This window comes from Helicoverpa armigera, chromosome 20, assembly GCF_030705265.1.
Source record: "Helicoverpa armigera isolate CAAS_96S chromosome 20, ASM3070526v1, whole genome shotgun sequence".
In the NCBI taxonomy this organism is placed as follows: domain Eukaryota; kingdom Metazoa; phylum Arthropoda; class Insecta; order Lepidoptera; family Noctuidae; genus Helicoverpa; species Helicoverpa armigera.
The window spans coordinates 2,638,458-2,664,673 of record NC_087139.1 but is presented as its reverse complement, the minus strand read 5'-3'; the positions used below and the strand labels follow the sequence as shown (position 1 = coordinate 2,664,673).

Genomic DNA, 26,216 nt, shown 5'->3' with positions numbered 1-26,216 from the left:
TTTAACACATCTGTATTTTAATATGAATCAAATAATTTATTAAGTACTCGCGATGTTTCATTACAGGTGAACTAAACCTGCAATGTTCAAGCATTTTCCGCATAAGGTCAGTTTAGATGTCACCCCACACACTGTCTCGTGTCTATGATTTGTCTTGTATTTTAAGACTTTCCTTTTATGATTATGACAATTTTCACCCCTGTTATGACAATTTCTTTTCAAATGTTTTTAATCCTTTCAGATTTTCTTACCTTTTTTTGAATCTGTATTAATAAATAAAGTCTTTATTTGTTTAGGTTGTTATCCTATTTTATTCTATCTTTATTTAATTACATATACCACACTGGAATGAGTAGTTTATTCTCAATTTAATAATCTGGAAACATTATATCAGCAACAGGGTTTTTACTTTATTTTTAAACTAAAGGTAGTGATGATGATGATGAGGTAAATACTTTCTGTATGTAAGAAAACAATGTCTGATAATAAAGTATAATATAAATAGGTGTCTTCTGTGATAGTGATAATAGAGAGAGTAGCTATTGTTGACATTGCAAAATTATCTGATAGTCAGTAAATACACAACCTACACAAAGAACAGGTTTCCAAAGTAATTACAAACCTATAAGATTAGTACCTAATCAGAAAGTTACTTACATTATAAAGTTATTGTTATATACAGTTTTCTCCAATTAGAAACTTTAGTATCATTCTGAGAACCTATCACGAGGAAATAATAAAAAATGCTATTTGTTTACCACAAAATGCACTTCTATTGAAGTAATTTTCATTCTTCAATGTAAAATAACTTTCATACTAAGTAATATTTGTTTAAAAAACATAAAACACAAGAAAATCTACTTCACATCAATCTTCGTCATGAAATGCACAAAAAAAAACGTATGAGTTTTCGCGCAAACAGCAAAAATGTGTTCAGTTGCATTTTGAACCTTACTGCTCAGTGATAGGGGATTGTATGTTTATCAATGATATATGTAAATAGCTCGTGTTTATGTAGGTGTTTGCGTGAGGTTTTGGCATCTCGCTGGTTACTGGTACCAGTGTGACGCGGACCAGGGAGCACACGCTCGTACCAGCACCCTCCCTAAAATATTCCGATATTCTGTGACTTGAATTTCTGCGTACATACGTATTATTGTGATTTTCCATTCTGTCTGGCTGTGTTTACGTTGGCGTCTGTGAATTCCGTCGCATGTGTTATGTGTATGTTTCGTACTGTTCGCTGTTTCTCATTGAATACTTTTGCTGGTTTTTTGAGCTGTCTGTTTTAATCTCCCTTTTCTATTATAAGATTGTTATTTGATTTTAATTGCTAATGAATTGATCCTCAAAGTTTTTGTCGTAGTTTTTGAGTGGGAATTCCCAACTTAAAATATTTTGAAGAAAAATGCATTCAGGCGAAATCGAGCTCTTTGTAATGTTCCATCTTCGGCATGTGCTAAGAAAATGTACCTACTAAATAACGTTCCCAAGATCCAAGTACGAATAGTCCCGTCCATCGTACGTCGAGATCCAATCAATTCCAGTCCGACCCTTCTCCAAAGGAAGCATCAGCTGATTTCATCCATCGCTCTCCTGTCCACGAACCATCGAAGTATCTACCAACATCTGCACAATTTTCCATCTCGAGTTCCACTTGTGTCCTCAAATAGCTCGATGCGTTATTATGTTAATCTAATGGAATAACTAATACAAATTCTCTGTGTGTAGAACGCGATGTATCTTATCTTCCATTGACGCAACTTTCACTATCGCATGTGCTATAATTGCAGTTAGATCTGTTTAATATTAACACAATTAAGTATCGTCCCGACCTTCGGCGGGGATGGCGTCAGTAACCTCAAAAACTTGACATGTTTAGCGGGCACGTTCATTAATACGTTGTACAATTTGGTGCAGTCATTCTGGATATCATGTTCCAGTTGGCTTGTTTTCAAAGTTTCTGTCCATAAATTGACGTGAAGTAACTGAATTGGTATTTCGTATTGCCTGATATTTCTGAAAGCGAAACTAATGACGATTTACAGCTGAAATCAGCTTCAATAACAAAGGCTTAACACTTCATCGTATTTCAAGCCAATAATGCAGTTTCTGATACACGAGTATCTTCATCATCTTCATCCAAAATACTAAAATCAGCAGAAATAGTTGTTTTGCTCGCATCGTAAACAAAACATAGGCACATGTCCAACATTTAAATGCCTGGAATATTCGAGTTGTCCAAAACTGATGTCTTGTTTATACCGATTACGCATCCGCATGTCCGATCATTTTGCACTCGGACTCGTTTATTCTCAGCCCATAATATCAGGCGTGTTTTGTGTATAAAATATCATTAATTGAAGAATCGTTCTTGTTTACAAAACTGGGTCAAAGGAGTATAGGAATAACTTGCAATGAAGACGTTGGTTTCAGCGAGATTCTTTGATTAATGTTCTGTTGTGTATGTAGGTAGCAAAATATTTATGTTGCGTTCCACACGCGTTTACAATCGACCTAATGAATTGTCCATTACTGTTAACTGGGTGTCATGCTGCGCGGCTTTTATTCGTCATGATGCCCTCTGAACGCCCTGAAAATATCACTTCGTTAATATGGTTCGGGAGTGGTATTTAGACACATTCCAATTAAGAGCGTTCAGTTCTGAACAACTCGAACGTGTCATGACACGGTCTCAGATGTTTTGAATTGCAGGCTGCTATTGCAATTCATTTTCTTTTCTGCAATTTCTTACTAGCCCAGATTGAGCGCTGTAACTTTTCTTAAGATCATCAAATGACTATCCTGCTGTGGGTGCAGCGAAATTCTCAAAAATCCACCTCTGTTCCTTCTGGATCCCCAAAACCTTCAAAGTAATCTGGTTTCGTCCTTAACAGTTTTAGAAAATTATTGGAACAGAAAGATCCTCTATGTTGACCCAACATCTATTTTCAGCTGTCATCTCTTTATAATACGCCTACAGTTTCAGCGTTACGCATTGTTTTGTTCGTGTTATCGCAAATGTAAACAAAATTAGCTTCGTTTGTATTGCTGTAACAATAATATAATCTTGATATGAAAAGTTACGGTATGGTACTTGAGTAACGATCCTGCGTGTTAGTTACTACCTACTGTTACTATTTGCCACATGAATAGTTAAGAGTTTACTTATCCTAACTCGCAGGGACCGTACATAAATGTTTATCTGCTGGATATTAGAAGTTGGTTGTCTTCAGTGAGGAGTATTTGTTGAAAAAATACTTCCTGCCAATCCGGTAATTTTGTTCTATGACCTGACAAATTGATCCATCTCCTAAAATTTTCATTTAAGTGAGGTTCAAAAACTATTCAATAAATGGGAGTGAGCACTACTTACACACATTTTAAAACAGTGACCTTCTTTGCCGACAGCTTATTTATATAAAATGCCAATTAAAATAAAGTTCCGGCTGCACATTCCTCATTTTCAAGGAATTCATCTAAGATTTACTTACTATAAATAGGTACAGCGCATCATTGTTTGCTTTCTCTATTTCATGTGGGCGTTCCACTGACGTTCATTGCGTTTGCGCCGGTCATCTGGTTTATTTAAAGTTGGAAATTATTATCTCACTTTCGTTATGCGGATGTCAGAATATGTAACTATGGTGCATATTAGGATTCGAAGATTTTATTCTGAATTGAACACCAATGGTTGATAAAAAAGGTGGAGGAAAACATCTCGAGGAAACCTGGACTATAAAGTCTTAAATCACCAACCCGCGTTGAGCAAGCATGGTGATTAATGCTCAATCCTTCTAAATGTTAGAGGAGGCCTGTGTGCCCCACAGTGGGACGATAAAAAAAGGCTGTAACAGATTCTGAATTACTGTGAGTTGCTCTTACATTGTTACTCGACGTCCGTGGGCATTCTTCACGAACCAGATCAGGCTTAAATCCAACGTCAAACCCATCTCAACTGGTCCAGCTGTTTTATCGTCAAACGGGCTTATTATATTAGTAAGGATTGCTACAGTTTATTGCAATGTTTGATGTTCAAATGTATTGCTGTACTTGGCAATTACAAAACCAGATCAAAGCCGTCCAGAGATATAATAGGAATTAAACATTTGAGGAGTCCGATAGCGTCTACATTTCACGGATATCTCAATTGCGTTTATTACGTTAGATATATCTAAGATCAATTATACTAATTGATTCGGATTAGTGAGAGATTAGCCAATAGCCATCGTAATTCACGTCAAATCTTTGGAGTAACACACTTTTAAACTGACTTCCAAAAATGGCGTTCCCAAATCAGCAGAGTTCGTTCTCTCTCCAGAAACGCTATTTAATTAAAAAACTGCAACTCTGATCTTTCCAAAACCATAGCAACTGGGTTCTCCTATTTCCAATTATAATTGGCCTTATTGTGATCGATAGCGAATTCCTTACAAAATGGGAGGTTTCACAACAGTCAAGTCGCAGCAGGTTTTGAAGGATGCTTGTTACGAGTACACTTATGCCCGAAATTAAAATGTCGGTAGCAAAGGAATGACAGGTGGAATAGTCTAAAATTGATTTCCCTATAGTGGTTTCATGATCATCATCATCCTCTTGACCTTATCGAAATTTTATGTAAGGTCGGAGCAGCATGTTTTCTTCTTGGTCGTCGAAACTTGTCAGCATTAATTTTGAGACAAGGTGTGTAGACATAGCTAGAGATGTAAAGTGACCGTCACGTTATATGTGACCGATTAATCTGACCGAGCATTTTGGACATTTATCCAATTTGACCGGTCACTTATTGTCATTTATTGTCAGCAACGTCAGAATCGTTTTATTTTGTATAAAAATAGAATTTATTAGAAATAAACGTTTTTTCTTTCTTTATTTTATAAAACTACGGAAGTTTTGGAATCATCGAAGCTAACCAAATGTCATTCATCGATCTTTAAGATAAGATTTCGCCCGGCGGGAGATGTCGTGCGTTGTTCCGCAGAGGTCGGTTCTGGGCCGCTCTTGTGGAACATCGTAGTAGGGGAGGCGAGAGTGCTAAATCGGGAGTGACTCGAGCGTCAATGAGACCTATTAGATTGCGAAGCTTAGATGATAAGAAGAAAAACATGTCCTGACATACACACACTTTCATCGGTGGGTGGAGCAGCTATAAACTTTCAAAAATGTAAAAAAAAACAGTTATATGGACATACTCGAGCGCGTCAGATATTAATAGCATGCACGTCCTATGTCATTTTGAAAACATACGTATATTAATCTGACTGTTTCCATGGTGGGGGTGGTAGTAGGTAAGGGTTAAAAATGGGAAAAAAAATAATTTTATCGAGCGCGTCAGATTATCAAAAGGGGTGTTAAGTGAACCAAAACGAAGGCTCTTATGCAATAATCTGACGATTTAGACGTGACCTAAACTCGTGGCCATTACTTGAAATTGCAAAAAAAAATCGCCATTTTGAAATACTCGAGCGCGTCAGATTAAGATATATATGGTTCATTTATGTACCCTTAACGTAATCATCTTATAATCTGACGATTATCTGGAGGAATTCGCTTAATCTGACAATGGAAAGTTTTTTTGCAAACCTTTTTACAAATTGAAGACCTGAAAAAATTGCAAGTACTAAATAAACCAGTATATACCTATTCTTTGAAGTACAAAACTTTTATTTATAAGCAAATAAGTATGAAAAACATAAAGGACAATGGACATACATAAATAGGTATACGGAACCTCGTACACTCCACCAATAGCAATGTCATACATATCATTGTATAGGCCTTTTTATCTAGAACAACCTTTAATATGACAGCTTTGTTGACGTTTGCCCGTCCTGAGATATAGATCAAAAAGTGTGTAAAAGTTAAAACTAAATAATCCATTGATATCTCAAGTTTTTAAAGGAATATCTAAGTGCTACTACGAGTATGTCTTCTAAGTACTATCAACTTTTACACACTTTTTGATCTATATCTCAGAACGGACAAACATTTCAACAAAGCTGTTATAATAAAGGTTGTTCTCGATAAGAAGGCACATACAATGATATATATGACATTGCTATTAGCGGAGTGTATCAATCTGCTCATACATTACATACATTTCTATAATTTAATAAATTACATTTAATTATAAGGACATGTGTCATAAACAATACAATAGAATCTATAATAACATGGCTTGACGGAAATAATCTACGCGTAAATCTTACAAAAACTAATTTTATTCAATTTAATACCCATAGATAAATCTAATATCTAAATAATCTGCCCAGCCTTTTTCCCAGCTATTTTCATACAAAAAAAATACGTATTTTGACTTAATTTATTAGTTTAAAACCATCCAGTAGAGTTGCGCGTTGCCACTCTTGCAGAACAGATAGAAAGAGATAGAAACGGCATTTCTCGGTATCACGATAGGCAAACAATGCAACTGGAAGGCACACGTATTTAACAAAAGTATCCAATAAAATGAATCGTCTTCGTTAAAAACAATATATCTGCATACCATGACCAGTAACTTCCTGAGATTAGCGAGTTCAAACAAAAAAACTCTTCAGCTTTATAATATTAGTGTAGATTATTTAAGACCCAAAATGTACTAACACTTACTGCAAATGAATTGAATTGAAAAAAGAGAGAGAGGAATAGAAACTTGGGAGGAGAATACCGGCATCACGTAGCTGCACGCTTTAAACTTTATCGATTAATTTTCCTTACTTCGGCTTACGGGAATCGTCAGATTTTATATTTTTCGTGAACGTTGAATTACTCCATTCAAAAAAAAAAAAAAAATAGCCGCGCTCGAGAAAGTCAAGATGACGTTTTTTTTTTACAAGTTTGTAACCTTCCTACTTCTTATCGTCAATCGCAAATTGTCAGATTAGTGGAATATACACTTTTTAGCATATAACTAACTTACCCTATCTTAATCTGACGCGCTGGAGAATGTCAGATGATAATTTTTTTTTTACTAATCTGATCCTTTATTCTAGACGCGCGGCTGCATATACAGGGCTTATATTTGGTGGAGGTGTTAAATGGGGTAATAGGTACCTCCCTATATACTAATCTGCCGCGCTTGAGTAAATCCCGAAATCCCTTCTAGGCCTCCCCTACTATCGGCTACGACTAGGTGCTGCGCGCCGACCTCCCTAGCGGCGTCAGCGTGGTCTGCTACGCTGACGACACGTTGGTTCTGGCACAAGGGAGGTCGCACCAGGAGGCGGCCGAGATAATGACGCGCGGGGTTGCGACGATCATCGAGAGGATCTAGCTGCTGGGCCTGGAGGTGACCTTGCACAAATCCGAGGCCATGTGCTTTCATGGGCTTCGGAACGCGCCACCTTCAGGCTCCCAAGTCACGGTGGGGGTCCCATCGGCGTCGAGAGGGTGATGAAGTACCGATACGATCGGGAGATCGTACGGTACCGGGAGCGAAGCAGCTGGCCTACTTGCTGGACTGCCACCGTGGGATCTGGAGGCGAGAGTCTTCTTGCGCCTGTACGACTGGCGCGATGAGACACTGCGCCGGGGGGAAACTCCGCTGCCGCGGCAAGTTGTCGCGTAGCGGGCGGACCTCCGGCGCGATCTCATGGTGGCCTGGAAGGAGCGACTGACGCAACCCAGTGCAGGGCACGCCACCATCGTGGCGGTAAGTCCCCTCTTTGAGGAGTGGCTCGGGAGGAGTCATGGCGCCCTCACGTACCGCATGACGCAGGTCCTCACCGGACACGGATGTTTCGGGAGGTACCTGTACCGAATCGGTCGTGAGGAGGCGGTCGGTGTCACCACTGTGCGGACAGCCCCGAGGACACGGTGGACCACACAGTCCAGGTGTGCCCCGCATGGGAAGGGCACCGCTGGGTCCTCGTCGAGGCTTTAGGCGGCGGCGACCTCTCGCGTCCGGCCCTGATCCAGGACATGGTCCGGGGCGAGAGGGAATGGGATGCCGTCGCCTCCTTCTGCGAAGCAATCATGCTCGAGAAGGAGGAGGCGGAACGCCAGAGAGTTCGCACCTCTCATCCCAGCCGCCGTGCTGGACCAGGTAGACACCACGGGCGCCGGGTGTCGCGAGATGACTCCCGGCCACCGTAGGTGTGGGTCTGTGGGCGGTGAGTTCCGGTGGCTCATCGTCCCTCTGTCTACTTAGAGGACAGACCCGTGTCGACGGCGCGCGTTGCTCCACTCACACCTCAAAGAGATGTCAGCAACCCCAGAGGGGCCCAGTTGGGCCAAGGCCCGCCGGGGCTGCGGGTTGTTCGAAAGAGTTACCGCGGCTCTGGTACATAAAAGGCCTACGACGGAACACGACGGTTTTTAGTCAGTAAGAGTCTGACACTCCCTCACCGCTGCTAACCCACAGCGGGAGGGGTCATTTGATGATTTTTAACGTCGATAAAAAAAAAAGATTTCGCCGACACTCTATGATTAATGATTTGTCAGTATACAAAAAAATAAATAAATAAAAATAAATACGTACTTGAGAGTCTATCTTTTTAAAAGGTTATCTATGCACTATGTTGGTTTAGAAAGGCAATTATAGGTATTATTTCACATTCATAATGTTTTTAATTTGCTTGAGACGAAAATAATAATTGTACCAAGTAAAAAATACTTATTTAATATATCTGACCAGTCTGACAATAAATGTCCAATGTGACCGGTCATTTAATAGTAATTGACGGTCACTTATCGTATGTGACCGTCAGTTTACAACACTAGACATAGCCATAATTGCTGTCACTGCAACATTGGTAGTCAAGACACGAATTTACTAAATATTGTTCAGACTTTCTTCTGAAGGTTGGAATTTAAAAACCAGCACATCAGATAAACTGATAGCATCTAAAATCATAATAATAAGCGCTGGGTTTTAATTAGTAAAAAACGATTCGCGAATAAATGCAACCAGGTCATCGGTATAAGTAAGTAAACGATAACGTAATGTTGTTTGCGCCAATTTACAGTATAATTGTAGGAAATTGACTGTAATTCGACAATGCACAATACGATTTAGAAATCCGATTCCTGCGTGATTAGTTGGGCGACGTTACCGCTTCTGTGCACACGTATATATCAACATTTAAATACACCGGTGTATGTAAACTTGCCACCGTATATCAGTGCTCTAAATCCCGCGCTAAATTTTAAAGTCCTGAATAAATATATGGTCATGATTTAATTGCACGTTAATACCGCAATTAAATTTCGCCACAGCCGCAGTGATGTCACAAAATTTACTAACAAGTGATAAGGACAGTAAAAAGTTTAAAGAATTTAAGTAAAGCGGGTTATACAGTTAATTTATGCAGTAGATTGCGCGCTCGGGATTTAGTTACCGCCGCCGGATCGTCTCGCTAACGAGGTTCTGAGCCCCGACGCTTTCCCGGAAAACTAACTCACCTTGTGCACTTTTTAATACTTGGTTTTTGATATTTATTCGAATTTTGCGTATTTTATCGACGATATATCCTCAAAGGTCCCTTTCCAAACTTGTGGCAGGTTCACTTTCAATATTAAATTCGAGATCATTCTGTTCCAATGCACTGACATATCGACGCACTTATATGACTCACACGTGTTTAACTTGCAGAGAAAGTTCACCGTGTTTTGACCAAACGAAGAAAAGTGATAGGTTTGCCGGTTCTCGCAAAAATACGAGCTACTGCGCACTGCAGTGAAACTTTTTTATGTGGCATGATAGTAAAAGTTTATTGTTCTTCGAATCACAATCGTCTTCATTGTGCTTTAGATCGTCTGTGTGCTTTCATGTTTGTTCAGCTTCGTCTGACAAGAATATTAACTTTTCAGCATTTTATCTTTTATATACAAGTGTAACCGATAGTGTCAGTTCAGTGGGTACACAGCACAGTGATAACGGGAATGAGCCGGCTTCGTTGTGAGTGATAGTGTTGGATAAAGTGTAAAATGTTGGTGTCAGCCGCCTCGTCAGCCAACCTGACGAGCCACTCTCTTTCCTCCATGTTTCGGAGGCGCCGAAACCGCTCACCCGTCACGGTAAGCTTTGAAGTCTAAAAATAAACGGATTACGGGTTTTGTTGCTAAGTTACACACCTTCTATGCTTCTTATGAATAATTAATGTGAAATATTAGCATGAAGGTGTTAGCGAAATCAAGTTCCATTGTTACAATAGACTGTTTTTATGAATTAACACTAGAAATTAGCATTTTACCAATGCCTCACAAAATATAGCAAAAGAAAAGTTTTCGCAATGAAATGGCGTAGCTTCGATTAATCAAAAAACGCGCAACGTCTGGAATTCTTAATCTATTTGATATCAGTCTAAGTAACGGTGGTTGGTCTTCGTCATCAACTGCCGAGCGTGTTACCATTTCGCTTTAACATATCCAACGGAACATTTCAATCCAAGCTCTTACTTTTTAGAAGATTTATCGTAAACTTGTCGATTAATATTCAAACTCATTTTTTAACAAGTGAAACTAAACAAATTGTAAAAGTATTAATTTGTAATTAAAAGATTGAGGCAAGGCCTTTTAATTTTGTTTTGCGGATCTTGACTGACGTTTGTGTCGTTACGTCATATTTGATTGTTTAATGACAGATCGTGTCAACGGAATTGGTCATCCGACGTCATTGTAACGTCAAGTGCAAGGGCGTGACACGTAACATGTATATTTTTGTGCAAATACAATGCATGCATTGTTGCTCTCAATTTATCTTAATTAGGGTGTGAAAAGACACTCTTACTTAATTTTACCAGTCCAGTTCTTTCCACGTTAATTACGATATCTTTCAATTTGACAGTTCAATGACGTATCGATGCAATACCGATAAATTACACAGACGTATTCTGGAAAGCCCCTCCAATGAGGTGCTGGACTGCTTTAGTATGACACACGTTATAATGTCCAGATTTCATTGTGAATTATAGAAGCATGATATACATCTGGTCACTATGCCATAATATAGCTAAGAACTACATAGCCATACAAAGTCATTACTTGAGAAGTAACATGCTCACTGTGATATAATTCGCCGAATTTAATTGCAAACTCATAAGTTCATTGCGTAAGTTACAGGTTTGAGATGACGTTTGTTTTACGCGACCGAATTGCACACGAGAAAGTTGTACGGTGACATTACTTACACGATTGTTCAACATTTTATGGCGGTAATTTTGGTAATCTTTTCTTCAAAAACTCTTTTTATTACATTTCTCGTAAACATCGTAAAATATTCGAACAGCATTACGTCTATAAAATCATCTGGCTTCATCAATCTGCTCGTGTCTAGATATTAATTGTGTTTAAATTACTGCAGAGTTTGCTCCACTCTGTTCCCTATATATATATACAATATTATATTTGATGAAATCCAGACCACTTCCCCTACTAGCACTTAGCCCTATAAACTATGAAACGATTTATAAACTTCCATGACGTAGCTTGCTAGAACAAATTGACAGCCCACATAGAAACCCTAACGGTTCGTGACACCCTGTATTCACCACATAAACAATGTAAAAATGAAGACAAATGATGCGGATCTTTCAACTAAACGTATCGTCGGGATGCAACATGATACGCACATTACGCGAACAGTTTATGACCACACGTGTTCTACCAGAGCCGAAAGCCCGTAAATAAATCCACACCTTTACCCACCAGAATAAACCTACAGTCATAAAGTTATCGAACTAGACGAGTATTGATTGCCTTCTTACAAACGGACCTTGACATTGTGTATCTGATTGGCTGTGTAAGTTGTTTCAGTACCTCCCACGCAGCGTTTCAATAATTTATTTAGGAAAATCGATCTTGACTTAGGGCTATTTGCAGAGCTCGAATTGTTTCCTTTGTTTGTTTATTGGTTCGATTTTGGCGATTGTTTTGGGGTTTTTGGACCCCTATGAGTTTCATGCTGGACGGGACTGTTATAAAAGTGAGGCCTCCACAGTTATATAAAAAAATGTCAGTGTCATTTGGTGGGTACCTACTACTAACCGGACCTTCGTTTTATAAACGAGGAAGATGTTAGGGAAAAATGGCACATAAACAGTTGAACTTTTTCTGTGACATTACTCGGCAAAATAGGAAATCGATTAGAAGAAACTCATTCCTAGTTGTCATGATCTGATCGATGTCGCGTTCATACGCTGCGGAATACCGATCGGTCGGTTGCATCCATCATTGTCAATAAACCGTGGTCTGATACTCCACGTAAATAAAAACTAAGCTATAAATACACTGCCATTTGTTGGACAAACCATTTTCCAGAAAGCTTTGTTTACATTACCGGTCCACGCCCACAAAGGTGCATCTACAAATTCTGTATTTTCTCTTTTTAAATATAAATTCCCATTCAATGCCAGTTTTGTGTAGTTATTTCTGTAAACAAATGATATTTACGATACTTTTTAGGGTTCCGTAGCCAAAATGGCAAAAACGGAACCCTTATAGTTTCGTCATGTCCGTCTGTCCGTCTGTCCGTCTGTCCGTCTGTCACAGCCGATTTACTCGGAAACTATAAGTACTACAGTGATGAAATTTGATGGGAATATGTGTTGTATGAACCGCTATAAAAATATGACACTAAATAGTAAAAAAAAGAATTGGGGGTGGGGCCCCCCATACATGTAACTGAGGGATGAAATTTTTTTTTTCGATGTACATACCCGTGTGGGGTATCAATGGAAAGGTCTTTTAAAATGATATAAAGTTTTCTAAAAAAACATTTTTCTTAAAGTGAACGGTTTTTGAGATATCAGCTCTCAAAGTCGTAAAAAGTATGTCCCCCCCCCTCTATTTTTATAACTACGGGGTATAAAATTCTAAAAAAAATAGAGGTGATGCATGCTAATTAACTCTTTCAACGATTTTTGGTTTGATCAAAGTATCTCTTATAGTTTTTGAGATAGGTTGATTTAACTGTAATTTACGGAACCCTTCGTGCACGAGTCCGACTCGCACTTGGCCGGTTTTTTTTTGTAACATTGGCCAGTGCAGTTGAGAGAGAAATGTGATTCTGCCAAAATAATTGCTGGTTCAAAATAAATACTGCTTTTAAGTCTAATTGATACCATTTGTTCGCGAAAGATATTGCTTGGAAAATCTATGTTCCTAGTTCGTTATTCTAGTACATTCTTGTAGATTCACATGATTATTTATTATTCTTGACAACGCGGAGTTTAATGTAAATTATGTTTACTATTTTATAGTAAAAACACAGATAATTGATTTTACGTTACATAAACTTTGTATTCTTAGCTGACAGCGTTGGTAATTGCATTTCAAATGTTTTCCTTGTGAAGATGACTATTCAATTTCGTTATATGTTTAATATGCAAACGTTATTTTTGAGAATATAATTCTCATGTTTTCTGTAGTTATGATCCTGTGGAAAAACCAACTAGAACTATAATTTGACGACCTTTTTTTGAAATATAGCCACGCGTACCTATGCTCTCTACTATTTTTTCATAAACAGGCAACTCCTGTGTAAAACAATAAAATTTAATATCTATCTCTTTTGTAGAGGTGTCGTGAAATACCCAGCTTTGTTGTTGAGAGGTCCTCAGAATAGCATTGACATTGAGTCCTCTCGAACCTCTGTCTGTTCGCTTTAAGTACACGCCCGTTTGAACAAATCCTAGCTTAACCTATATACCCTGGGGTTTATGCTTTTAGTAATTTGTGGAGTATTATACGGAATGTTTTGCATGTAGACCTTTAGTGAGATATTTGGTTATGGTGTAATGAAGTTTTTTTTATTTTTATCATGGTTGATGAATAGGACAAATTACAGGTGGGGTTGCTAAACTTAACACACATGTTTACATTCATAATTTTTTGTGTTTCAAATGTGAGTGTGACGGGTTGTTGGAAATTCTTACTAAATATCAAATAAGACGCTTCTCCTTTTCGTAAAATTTGGCCTGTCCATGATTATTGATGATAATTAAGCCATATAAGGGCTTACCTTCTCCAAATAGGAATGTGTTGGCAATATGGAGTACTGTTCTTGAACCATGATACCTCCCTATTAATAATTCGATATGGTAACGAATATTCAAATAATTGTCTTTATCGATATTCGATTTTCTACCATTCTGAGAAGACCTTGACTTCCAGCCTTGGCTTCTCCAAGGACTTGAAAAGGGCTCGCACCGACTTCCAGCTTATCGCATTCCATTCATATCGTATCGCTTTGTTATGAAACTGCGAAGCTATGAAATAAGAAAATAAACTGCTGAAATACTTTCTCTGAAAATATTGTTAAATGGCTACTGTTAGTTTATCTTATACATGTGGGATTTTGTACTTAGTTTTTCGTGTGGAGTAAAACGGAGTCTAAAAATTCACAGCAAAAAAATGTACTTAGTCATTTTGAATCAATTTTTTAAATGTCACTTTTTACATAACTCATTTTCCTAATGCTGTCCTTCAGTTGTCCTTAGTTATAATGATTACTTCATATGTTTATGATAAAATCTCTCTACACCTACGGAGCTGCCAACTAGAATAACAGTCAGGTCAAATATTTAAATGTTTTTGATAACAATTTCATTTGCGTACAAGGTTGACAAAAACATACCTGAGTACATATTATCGGTATTTAAAAAAAATATTTTTCGTAACCTTTACCTATTTTACAAACTGACTTTCTCACGGTTTCGGTACCTTTGTAAAATGTAGCCTATGTCATCCGGGGCATGTAATTACTTCCCAACAGAGAAAAAGTTTTCAAATTGAGCCAGTAATACGCTGAGATATCGATATCCACATATTGTATCCAAGCAAACAAACTCTTTAGCTTTATAATAATATTAAATGCACTTAGATCAAAATTAACCGCGTCAATTATTTTATCGTTTTACCAATTGAATTGTTATTTTCCAAGTACCTATTCAAATTCTCCTGATTTTAATTGCAATAAGTAATAACTAATAATAATTGTTTTCAAAAATATAAATCAAAGCTATTCATTAAACACATAAATTCACTTGGCTTTTAAATGATTGTTGTAATATTTATGCAGGTTCAAAAAGTTATTACTCCCAAGTAATTATTAAGTTTATGAGATAATTGTTGAGATTAATAACTTAAGTATTTAAGTACCGAAATAAATTACGGCTAATGGTAAATAATGGTAGTTATTTGAAGTATCTTAAACTGCTGTTTAAAGTACATGTTTAAGAAGCAGTTTTCAAAGCAGGTTTTGTATCGAGACCATCCATGACTAATTTTGAAGTCTCTAAGAAAATATGTGACAGTTAAATTCAACTGATAATTAGTGACTGAGAATCGTCTAGTTCTAGTAGATTTTTCATTTAAGTCCTCATTTAGGTGCCTAACTTTTCTGTATTCCTATTCAATCCTTATTAACAAGTCTCTCCATCATCTCCAGACTCGACCGGAGAAGCAGCACTCGACCTTAGCATCAGGTCCACCACCACCGGCACCCATCGTCCCAAGAGCCGCCGATGGGCCCCGCCCGCCCGGCTGGAACGGCCAGCCTCGGAGACACGGCTCCAGCCGGTTCAACGTCCACAGCCACAACCAGGAGCTGGTGAAACTACCACCTATTAAAGGTAAACATTTTTAATAAGCTAGCTTTCATTACTATGCCAGCGGTGTCACCCGCGGCCTGTAGGAACTACTCACCCAAGTGCCCACTACACACTACAAGAATATTTCACTAACGCTTAAATAATATTTCAAATCGATCCAGTCGTTTCGAAACAAACTCTCTTTAGCTTTCGAATATTAGTTTAGAGGAGCTGTCTCCTTCGGCGTACTTGCTCCAGCCTTGAGGGAGATATCAGGCATTGAGATCGCATTTATTATCTTTTCCTAAGCCAAGTTTGCCATTATACACAGTAATAAACGCACAGATAAGAGCAACGCCTCTTACCTTAACAATATTTGTAAACAGTCTTACAATGTTGCTGCGTCATCTGCTTTGTATTTTGAAAATATCCGGCCTTCTTGTCAGTTGCGAATTTTTCGATCAGAGCAGACTCGAGAAATCCCATACTAAGCATTACGATGGGACCTTACCCATTTTCTAAAATGTCTATCAATCCTTTATACAGTGGTAGGCAATTGGAATGTCAGGGTATTCCAATCAAATCCCATCGTCAAATATATGAATATGAGTTTTACGGGACTTGTGACGTCAGAGCATAAAATCCAAGTCGATGAGTTCTTGATATCTTTTATTATAATGCTATCAAGATATACACGTAACATGACTGGCAAAATATGGCTATAAAGTGCCTACGTAATTCAGTATCTTCGTAGTAAAATAAAATCTTGATAGGATCTATCTTTAAAGTAATATCTTCAAATGATGTAAACAAATGTACATAGAATCTCCAAAACGGTGTTTTGGTTTCACGTATGTGATACTTTCTATTTCGTTTAAGCTGTATCTAAGTTTTTATAAAACTAGTTCTAGTTTATCATGTTTACGTTTAGTCCATTCTGTATTTTGAAGGTCAAAATGACAGTCGTTCTGTCCAAGGCATTAGTATTCAGCCCACGTCTGGTTAGATTGAAAGCCACCCCTAATCTAGTCGGGAAAAGGTTGAGAGTAAAAAAATCGAGTAAGTATTCTATGTTGGTAGCATGATAATTAGAGAAAGAAAAAACTTTGAGGAGCGTTTATTTATTGTCATATCCACTAGAAGTTTTATGGAACGTGTCTATCGAACCTTCCAGACTTCGAAAATGTCACCGCAGCACTGAAACGCAAATGGCAAACCTATAAATATGGGATGGGTTTCCGAGTATAAAATGGCCGAGAGGTGGCTAAGGTGCGCATGGTCCGATTGGATGATTTCTGTTGAATGTGTTATTTTATTACATGAAGAAGTTCAGCAAATTCAGGATAATGTCCACAAAGGCTCATGACGTGTAGTTACAGTAATCTCCTTAACGACTTACAAAGCATTGCGTATGTCTTCGTTTGCCCACGTAGCCTTGCCACTAAGCTGACTTACTATGTCAACCGGTACTAAGCTATAAAACTCGGAAACTTAAATAAATCATGATTTTATACATGGTGTTTGCGTGACTGATTTTTCAACTGATTGGTAGACTGACAAGGTATAATCGCGCATAGTTGTTTGCGTCAAACAATAGTTATTTAAATCTATATTTAGTAGAATCAACTTCATTGCATCATATCTTCAAAAAGTCTAACAGCACCAGAAATAAAACAAGGCAATGTGCACTGACTCTTCCGAAGTAAATCGATATTCATATCGATATAATTCGCATTCAAATAAGAAAATTAGAGACAAGAACGAGAGCAACAGCTATTTTATTATACATCGTAAATAAAATAAATAGATCTATCCTCTTTGATAAACTAGAAATCAATCGTATGGAAACTTAAGAGCTGATGAGCTACTTCGCTGGTCCCAGTGACCTAGACACTGACACGAGTGTTCATCTATATGTAAATTAAACTTTGAACTCAGTCGCCAGAGCCAAGTACACGCTTAATTTTAATACCGGATTTCCGACGTAAAATTTGAATTTGACACACCTTTTAGAACTTTCTTTCGATAAGATGTGACCTCGGAAAATATTTATTAGTTTCCGCCAGCGGTTTCATCCGCTTCTTATAGGATACAATACTTTCCGTACCCGGAAAAAATACCCTAAGTATGATGATACTCTGAAATATGATATTCTGAAATATAAGCTGTATTACTGCCAAGTTTCATCAGAATCCGTTCAGCGATTTGCGCATAAAAAAAAATAACAAACATACACACACTCACAAACTTTCGCCTTTATAATAGTGTGATTTACTATGCCACGGTTTAATTTGTTTATTTTTCTGTTATTCCAATTCAATGGACAAATTCTCTTTCAATTCTTCGCGTTTTTAATGAAAGTAATGGTATTAATTTTAATTGGCTCAATGTTTACGTCAATCATTTCTAATCTTTGATATAATTATGTAATTTAATGTGTGGAGAATGTACGATATTTTGCCCGTAGAAAAACCGACAAATGCCAAGTAAGAACTTTTTGATTAATGTTCGGTCTCATGATATGAAGTGCAAACTTTCCTCCGCTAGTTTTTATGCATCTCGTCGCGAACATTCTTCACGTCTAAAAACATTTCCCAAGTTTGTAGTTTTTAAACGATCCTATCGAATAACTAGGAAAGTTTTATCAACCAGTAAACGCTTGTGAACTAAATTCATATTCTATGTAGGTGTACCCCCACTCAAAGCATTTTTTGTTTTCGTGACAAGCGCTTATTTTTACGCGGAAGGGACTGTCGGATGTCATATTTCATGTTCGCCAAGGGATTGCATTTTCCGAGGGGAAATGAAAAAGAATGGGTTTTCACAGCCCCAAAAACCACTGAGCCCCCTATAGTTCCTCTATATTTTAGTGAAATATGCAATGGTGTATGGATATATTCTTCAGTGTTGGTTTTAGAATGTGAATTTTTGACTTCGACATTTGAAAGATGGCGTGTGATTGGACCATTCAAAGACTATTCGATGCTTCTGAGTACGCAAATTGCCTTTTTATGCTTATCGTAAATACTTATTGATGCTACCAGAAATATAAAAGTACGTCAGTAACGTTTTATTATTTTGCACTGGCTTACCAGGTCTTTATGTAAAAATCTTCAAGTTTGAGGAAAACCTGTGTGTCAGTATAAGATGTGATTTGTCACGGACTGGAAGGTGCACATTTTTTCCGCATCTGTTGCACATTTTCTCCGTCATAAGAAAATAATTATGGTCTTCACTTGCTGTAGACATGAAACGAGAAGTTGATATAAGTGTTGTACACTTTAAATATAGATGTCGTGTATATTGCTGTGGGTGCTAAGCAAATGTATCATTGGGCATTTCGTACAGATTTTGGGTTACCTAAGTACTTGATACTCCAGTACATATACAAACTTGATACTCCAGTGGTATTCCTTAGGGTGTGTGTGAAGGAACTAGGGCGCGAGACCTAGTATTAACATGTATGTAGGAGGCACCGTTAGCTAATGAATCAGCTAGGTGTCCTTAGTAATTGAGCTGGGTAGGGCTCGGTGCGTCACCTGGACGCTAAATCTTTTGTACGGTAAACATGTGACGTCATAAGCTTGTAAAGACACTGCGTACATGCCAATATTATTAGCGAAAAAATAGTAGGAAAGTATGAAATGTCTTTATTGATTGAACTCTCCCAGGCTAACCTTTGAGTGCCAATAGCAAAACCAGGACTTCTAGAAAAATCTGTAGCCGTATAAACAAGTGGTTATTGACTAAATGCAGCGTAACAATATCTTAGCAACAGCATGCATCGAACAAAAAACGCAAAACGATCTCACGTTCAGAAACTACAAAGCAATTTAGTTCACTAGCGTCTAGATGGTATCATTGTTTGTTTTTTTTTTCAAGGCAAATGACAATAATCGTTGTGAGTCGCCATCGTTTTGCAGTACAACGTAGATAGCTAAATAATTGATGCCTGCTGGTTTGCTGTGGAAACTGCCATCTTGGATTGGTCCAAGGTTGTGCTAAGATTTACTATTTGCCGGTTGTACAAATTGGGGCTAAACTCGTAAGGGCTGCTGTGCTAGTGAATATGAGGTTGGATAGTATTATCAGGTTGTTCTTCTACGGAAAATAATATAGCTTCTAGAAATCTGGATTTTTGTCCAGCAACCCTTTGGTCATCTCTAGTTTTGCTTCTCACTTTCTATTAGATCTCGTAAATACTCGTTACACATGTAACAGTACCTACATAATTAAACAAAAATTCTTAGGTGTCTCACAGGGGACTATCTTGGGTTTTGCATTGAAGTTTTATATCTGTTTCCTAAAACCAGAACTAATCCAAACTTATTGGTATTTCCGCAGTAAAAATCATTTAGCATTATACTGCATATAAGTTGCCGTTAACACAAGACAATAGGTGATTGTTAATGCTCCTAGTTATTGTAGTAACGCTAATTGATCAAGTCTTTTATACTCTGACGCAGTGCCAGCAGCTTCAATTATATTTTTTTCTGGACTTTATTTATTCCTGAAATAAAGGGAATGTAATAAACTTCACTCTTCAAAGGGAATATAGGATATTCCAAAGTTTCATATAAACCCTGGATTTTAAAATGTGAACATCATTGGCAGATGCACAAAATAACAGCTTAGTAAAGAAGGTATCCCTTCTTATACTGATACATATATGAGATTTACTAGGCACAGCAAGCCAGGTAGTTTTCATTTACTAGCAAAGGAATGAACTCTTAACAATGTTAGTAGCTTACAGCCGTGCAAAGTTAAACAGCTAGTAATAAGCCGCCTCGCTTTCCAGCCAGACTGAAAGAATCCCTAAGCGCCTTAAGCGCTTTTCACGCTAAACGCCGTATAAAGTGGCATGTGTCCTATGCTTTTTGCTTGGCGTCCCTTTGTGCCCGTTTTCCGTTTCCGCTTTTCACCGCTGCAAGCGAGCCTACGCGATGAATGCTACTTCAGAGACATCGTCCTAATTCTCGCCAAACGACCGCTTTGTATGTCATTTGTGACGTGCTATGCGACGAAAATGACCTAATACGGCACAGGGGACTTATTACGCGGCCTTTGTTTTTGTCCCTTTTTGGGTAGTACCTAACATTTGGATTAAAAGTTTTTGTGGTTTTATTAAATTGATAAAACAAATTATAAGCAACATTTGCGGTTCATTTGATTAGAATTCTATATTGAGTTCTGTTGAGCTAAAAAAAACAATATTTATGTTCATGTTATTGAATTGACCCATCGTTTTTGAAATGAATTTGACTTTGACGGTCATGCTAATCAAAAACACGTCTTTAAAGGTGTGCTCTCTAAGTTTGTTTAATTCCGGAATGGCATTAAAGAAAACTTCTCAAATTCAAAAAGAGCTACGGCCTTATTTTCCCAGTGTTCGCAATGCACGTGGAAGCACCTCTTTAGTATAGAACGCGCCGTAAATGCCATATCCTGAGACATCATCAAGAAACTGGGTCGATGTGGAGCGCATGAATCGACGAACTCATGTGACCCGCAGATGTCAGGTTGTGTTGTCGTTTCGATAACAAAACTGCAATTTTGATAAATGATGCCTCATCTTTTAGAGATATACCTGTGGTTTTGAAACTGGGATAGACAAATCGAATAATTTGGGAACTGTTTCCGTCCATCGCAATATCAACAAATTCGCAATCTATACTTCTATCTAATATTATAAAGCTGAAGTTTGTTTGTTTGGCTGGCGGAAGCTGGTTTCCGAATTAATTAAAGTATCTCCATTGATATCATAATAGCAAAGTTCTAAGCAATCATCAGCTACAGTTTATTGATTGCGAAACACTTGAAAGGACACGTCCCTGAAATCTGTTCTAATTGATTCCATCAAACGTTTCCTGTAGCAATTAAACTTGAGTGCTCTGAAGCAATAGCGCATATAACTAGTAATACATCACCCGACACCAATGCACGGGTTCTGATCATACGATATAATGCCTACGTGTGTAACTATACTTGTGTCGGTCACACGGAGTGAGGATGTAATGGAGTAGTAAGATGTTTTAATGAAGTTCTTATTGTGCGTTTAGATTTCTGAATGAAATCGACTAATTTCTGCACATGTCCCATCTAGTATGTGTAGTGTGTGCCCACCGTTGGTCCTTGGGTAAAAAACTACCACTGAAAATGGGATAAAAGCCTCCTATGATTTCTTTCGCAAAACAGTTCACTCAAACAATTTGCAGAGATTGACTATTACACAAAACATTACCTCTATGTGTAAATAGACTAACATAAAATGTATCGTTATTAACACGTACGTATATAAACACTATTGTTTCCTGCTCCATGTCTAAAGGTTCTTACACAACACATCAGTCTTTTATCTCGAGTGTAAATCACTTTGAAGTGTGCTCATCCTTTAAAGGACCGGCTGTATCTTCTGTTACAATTAGGGCACAGGTCATCGCCACTGGGCGACTAATCTCGCTAATTTCATCACTGACGGACTAATCTTCTCTCTTATCTTAATTAGAGTGACCTTGCAGCATTGGGCGTCTTAAAACGAGTTTTAATGTCCTTGTGCAACTGTAAACACATGGGGATTGAGTTGTTATTTAGCCGCCATTTTTGTCTTTTTGCAAAATATACATGTGTACTATCTTGGGCAAAGGGGTCCGCTAAGGACCCTAAGTAGTTAATGGGTTGTGCAGTAAGGTTAATTCCAAATATGAATAAAAACCCTTTTGTAAAAAAAAATTTGATACCGGATACGATTTTAGGTTTCACCACACATGTGTCAACTTTGGTTTAGTTTTTAGAGGACAATCCCGAAAAATAATTTTAGCTTAGGTTGATTCAAGTGAAATTTTTGCTCGAGAAAATTAAAGCTTTTTCGATGTTATTTTTGTGTCACAAGTTTCGTTTCCGCATTGAAGTTGGTGCAAACAAGTCTGAACAGATATTTGTTCCTACTGGATGTTTGTCAGTTTTCTCGGAAAATTACTCTCAGATAGAGGAAACCTTGACACACTTCGTAATCAAATCGTTGATCTAAATATAGCCTTTTTATTTTTGTTTTATGGACTTCATTTAAGGCTTACGGATAACAATAAAACCCCCGCCATATTGGAATAAAGAAATTGGCGCAAAAGATATCTTGAATGTTGGCGAAAACGTTTTGCGCGCTATTCCTTTGTCAAGTAATATTTTAAAGTTATGCGCCTTTTCTTTAATGTTTGTAAAATTGTTTTTACTGAGGAATGTAATTTTCCAAAATTTTTGAGATTTTTCTTAATCAGGTCGTATTGGACTCCATCATCATTAAAATAACCGTGAAAACAGTCTTTAAGACAGATGAGACTGCATATTCTTATGTATTGTAATTGTTGTCGAGAAAGGTATAAGCACAAATACTTAAGTACATACCTTATTGTAATATATGCAAACAATAGACCATCTTCCTATAGCCACATATAAACTGCCTCGATCCTAAACTATGGTATAGCGCAAGCCTCATAATGGAACCTCTTTATATGCCCCACCCCATAAGCACGAGGCGTGATGGTGCATAACCGCCAAAGCTTATACGAGGGAATCTCCCCATCCTTGCATATGGTATCCTCTCACGACGGTACTTCTTCCCCAATTTAATAATGAGACTATCTCCAAGAGAAGATATGACGTTACATAGGAAAATGGATTTAGATTTTCTTTATCGTCAAGGCGGAAGCGCGTAGGGCTGTCTAATAATGCCTTTAGAATTTAGATAATTGAAGTTCTATTTTTTGTCCATTTGCAATACTGAAATAATAGACTGTGGAATTTATATTGAATGTTTATACTCAAGCCAGTAAATTACGCTTTTATTTATTTTTAAGTGTTAGGAAAACACCGGTGTTCAGTTGCATCCATTTAAACTGGAAGCTTACTCTAATATAGTTTAAAGCGAATGTAATAGGAAAGGAAATATTTCATTTAGTTCCGTAACTGGATGTCTGGAATTTTCACTATAATCTCGGCAAAGGTTTTTTTTTTCGCTAAAAGCCTTTTAGAGCGTATTCAGTGATAAATAAATTAAAAATACTTCTTACTGCAAAAAAAAAATATAAAGAAGTATTAAAACGAAACTGTATTTAATAATTAATGATTATGCCATGATTTAAGCAAACCACTTTCCACGCATAATTTGAGGAAGTGAGTCAGACGAATTAAAGTCAATTAACGGATCGATGGTGCAGGCACAGGGGAGAGCGCACCAGTCTGGCACAAGGATGCGCCCCCCTCCCGCGGCCATGGCGTCTCCCGCCCTACACCCAAACAAACTTACCCTTGCGAACCCCTTGTTATTCTTCTAGTTCCCCAGAAAAACGTCGCCGTCTACATTCGGTCGTTACTCGCAATTTATAATTTATCGTCAGCCCGTTCCGTTATTGGCTGTGAATGTTTATTGGCGCAAATTGTTTATGACGCCTATCAATTGGAGTACATTTTTGTAATTAGCAAAGCATCCAAACGCTTATCAACGATAACGGTTCCCAGCTGATTAATGTTTACTTGCATATATGAATAATAATATGGCTATTGGTCAGTAGGTTAGTACTGTTTATAATATTACGCATTTGGTTATCGCGGCACAGTCCATTTGTTTACTGTTCCTCATAGTGACGCGATCGCGACCCCCGACCTCCTCGACTTGTGAAATCGTCGTAATATCTCCAGGGCTGGTACAATGTAATGCAAATCTGCGTCATTACTTCGAGCTCTCAATGCCGCTTCCGGTAACTACCGTTACTCCATTACGAGAGTGCTCGACTCGCAGACGCAATCAGCTATTGAGACACACGTAGTGAGTAGGAGGAGGACTTATTGTATTGCAGTAACAAACCATGTACACATTATGTAAATGGTAGATGTTATGACGTGGCAGCCCTAGCAGAGGTTGTATAGAGCGGCTGGGGCGCGAGCGGGGTGCGGCGGCAGTGCGCGCGCACGAGCGGCGCCGCCAGTGGCGAGTCGCGGCACAGACCGGCGCGTGGCAGTCCGGCCGCCCCCGCAGCTCGCACCGGTCCCGGCGCTGCCGGGCCTCCGCTCGGATGCCGCTGCCGGCCGCCGCTTGCGATGGTCCATGCCGGGCCGGCCGCGCGCGCGCCCTCTCGCGCGATGTTCGCCGCCGCTGAGAGCAAACCGCGCCGCGCCGTCTCGCCGCTAGGAATCCCAAAGTCTCCGTCGTTCCACTCGGGGCTCGATCTCGTTGCTAACCAAGCGGCCACCAAGCGCTCCGAGAGCGTGTCGGACGTCGCGCGCGCTTTCCGGTTCGCGCTGTTCGCCGGCTCCGGCATGGAGGGCCAGGGCCCGCAGCAGAAGGCGCCGTCGCCGCCGGACGCGCGCAGCCCGCCGCCCCCCGCCGCGGCCGCCGTCTCGCCCGAGCGCCCCACGCCGATACCCAATGCCGATAAGGAAAGTTTGATGGTGCAGCTCCCCCCGCTGAAAGGTTCGTCGGTAATAACAACATTGCACCCGTGTTGCGCTTTGCAGATGATGGACACTAATTGCGCCGAACCCTGAAGACCCTTAATCAGTGTTTACAAACCACCTTCACTGTTTGGCTGACTTTCGGCATCTGCGTGCAAAATAAACGTATCTATTTGTGTCTTATAGTTCGAAGTAAACGTAAACGGAACGGCATGTAAGAAGACGTTACAGTACAATATCGCTTACGACGCAGATAAACTACGCTGTAGTAGCGATAGCTAGTAGTCGCCCACACCTCGTCACCGACAGCCTTGAAGAGTCTAATCAGGCTCGGCGAACCGAAACAATCCGGCTGAATCACTGAAACTAGTGATCGACTATCTTTTATGTGTGCATGTAGTGTAGAGGAAATGGCGAAAACGCCGCAGAAATATATCGACCCATCGGCGGCCGGTGGCCGGCCCCGTGCTGTATGTATGCCATGGGAATGTATTGCGACGTCCTTGTCCCCTGCACACCACCAACTCGTGCCACATGATATAAGGAACTCCCTAATTGCTATCGAACGGCCTTTCTGTTATTGAATATTAATTTTGCTAATAAGCGAAATTAGCGCAACGAGGTCGTTTGCCTATCCTGCAAGTTGTAGATGCTCTTTCTACATCATATCTATAGTAAAACATAGTTTTACCCGAAAATGTTGTCATTGACAATATTTTCACTAATTTGTTTATATCCAAGAGGCTTCGCGTTTATGAGCAGTAACAAGTTGTGGTTGTAATGTTTTACAACGAAATGATTATGATATAAACAAAACTTGTTAACAACTGAGCTATTTCGCCGTTGTCCAAGTTTATTAGACTTAAAACTGCTCTCTATTATTAATCTTTTGTGACATCAGACTTAACTGTTGACACACATGACCTCGTGCTGATATCACTCATAGTTCTGATAATAAGAAACTTGAGGTACATTCAATTCGATGACTATGAAAGCATCATAATTATTGTTGAAGTCCTGCTAGTGGAACCCGTCTGAGCTCTGTTGTGGCTCAAATGTATCCTATGGATGCATCAGGAAGTTAATGTCATGTTTCAAGACAAACCTGCCAGCACTTCTCTCATAACAAACATAACATATGGTACAGAATTTTATATGCAATGACACATAAGAAACACGCCTATTTCCTGATATCCCTTTAACAATACTACCAGCTAACGCTAATAATACAGAGCACTATTT

The 26,216-nt window shown here is 38.7% G+C and overlaps 1 protein-coding gene across 5 annotated transcripts in view; it reads left to right on the top strand.

Annotated features, from left to right (window-relative positions):
- The window catches only part of LOC110382167 (serine/threonine-protein phosphatase 2A 56 kDa regulatory subunit gamma isoform), a 45,916-nt gene that overhangs the window by 2,673 nt on the left and 17,027 nt on the right, over positions 1-26,216 (top strand). For 2 of the 5 annotated variants that reach the window (XM_064039605.1, XM_064039607.1), the window contains one exon: positions 15,389-15,572. In XM_064039605.1, coding sequence (XP_063895675.1) covers positions 15,389-15,572 — 184 coding nt within the window. Of the gene's footprint in view, positions 1-66; positions 107-9,738; positions 10,018-15,388; positions 15,573-24,528; positions 24,994-26,216 lie in introns of those variants that run through there. The other 3 variants (XM_064039606.1, XM_064039604.1, XM_064039608.1) reach the window with 3 other exon arrangements.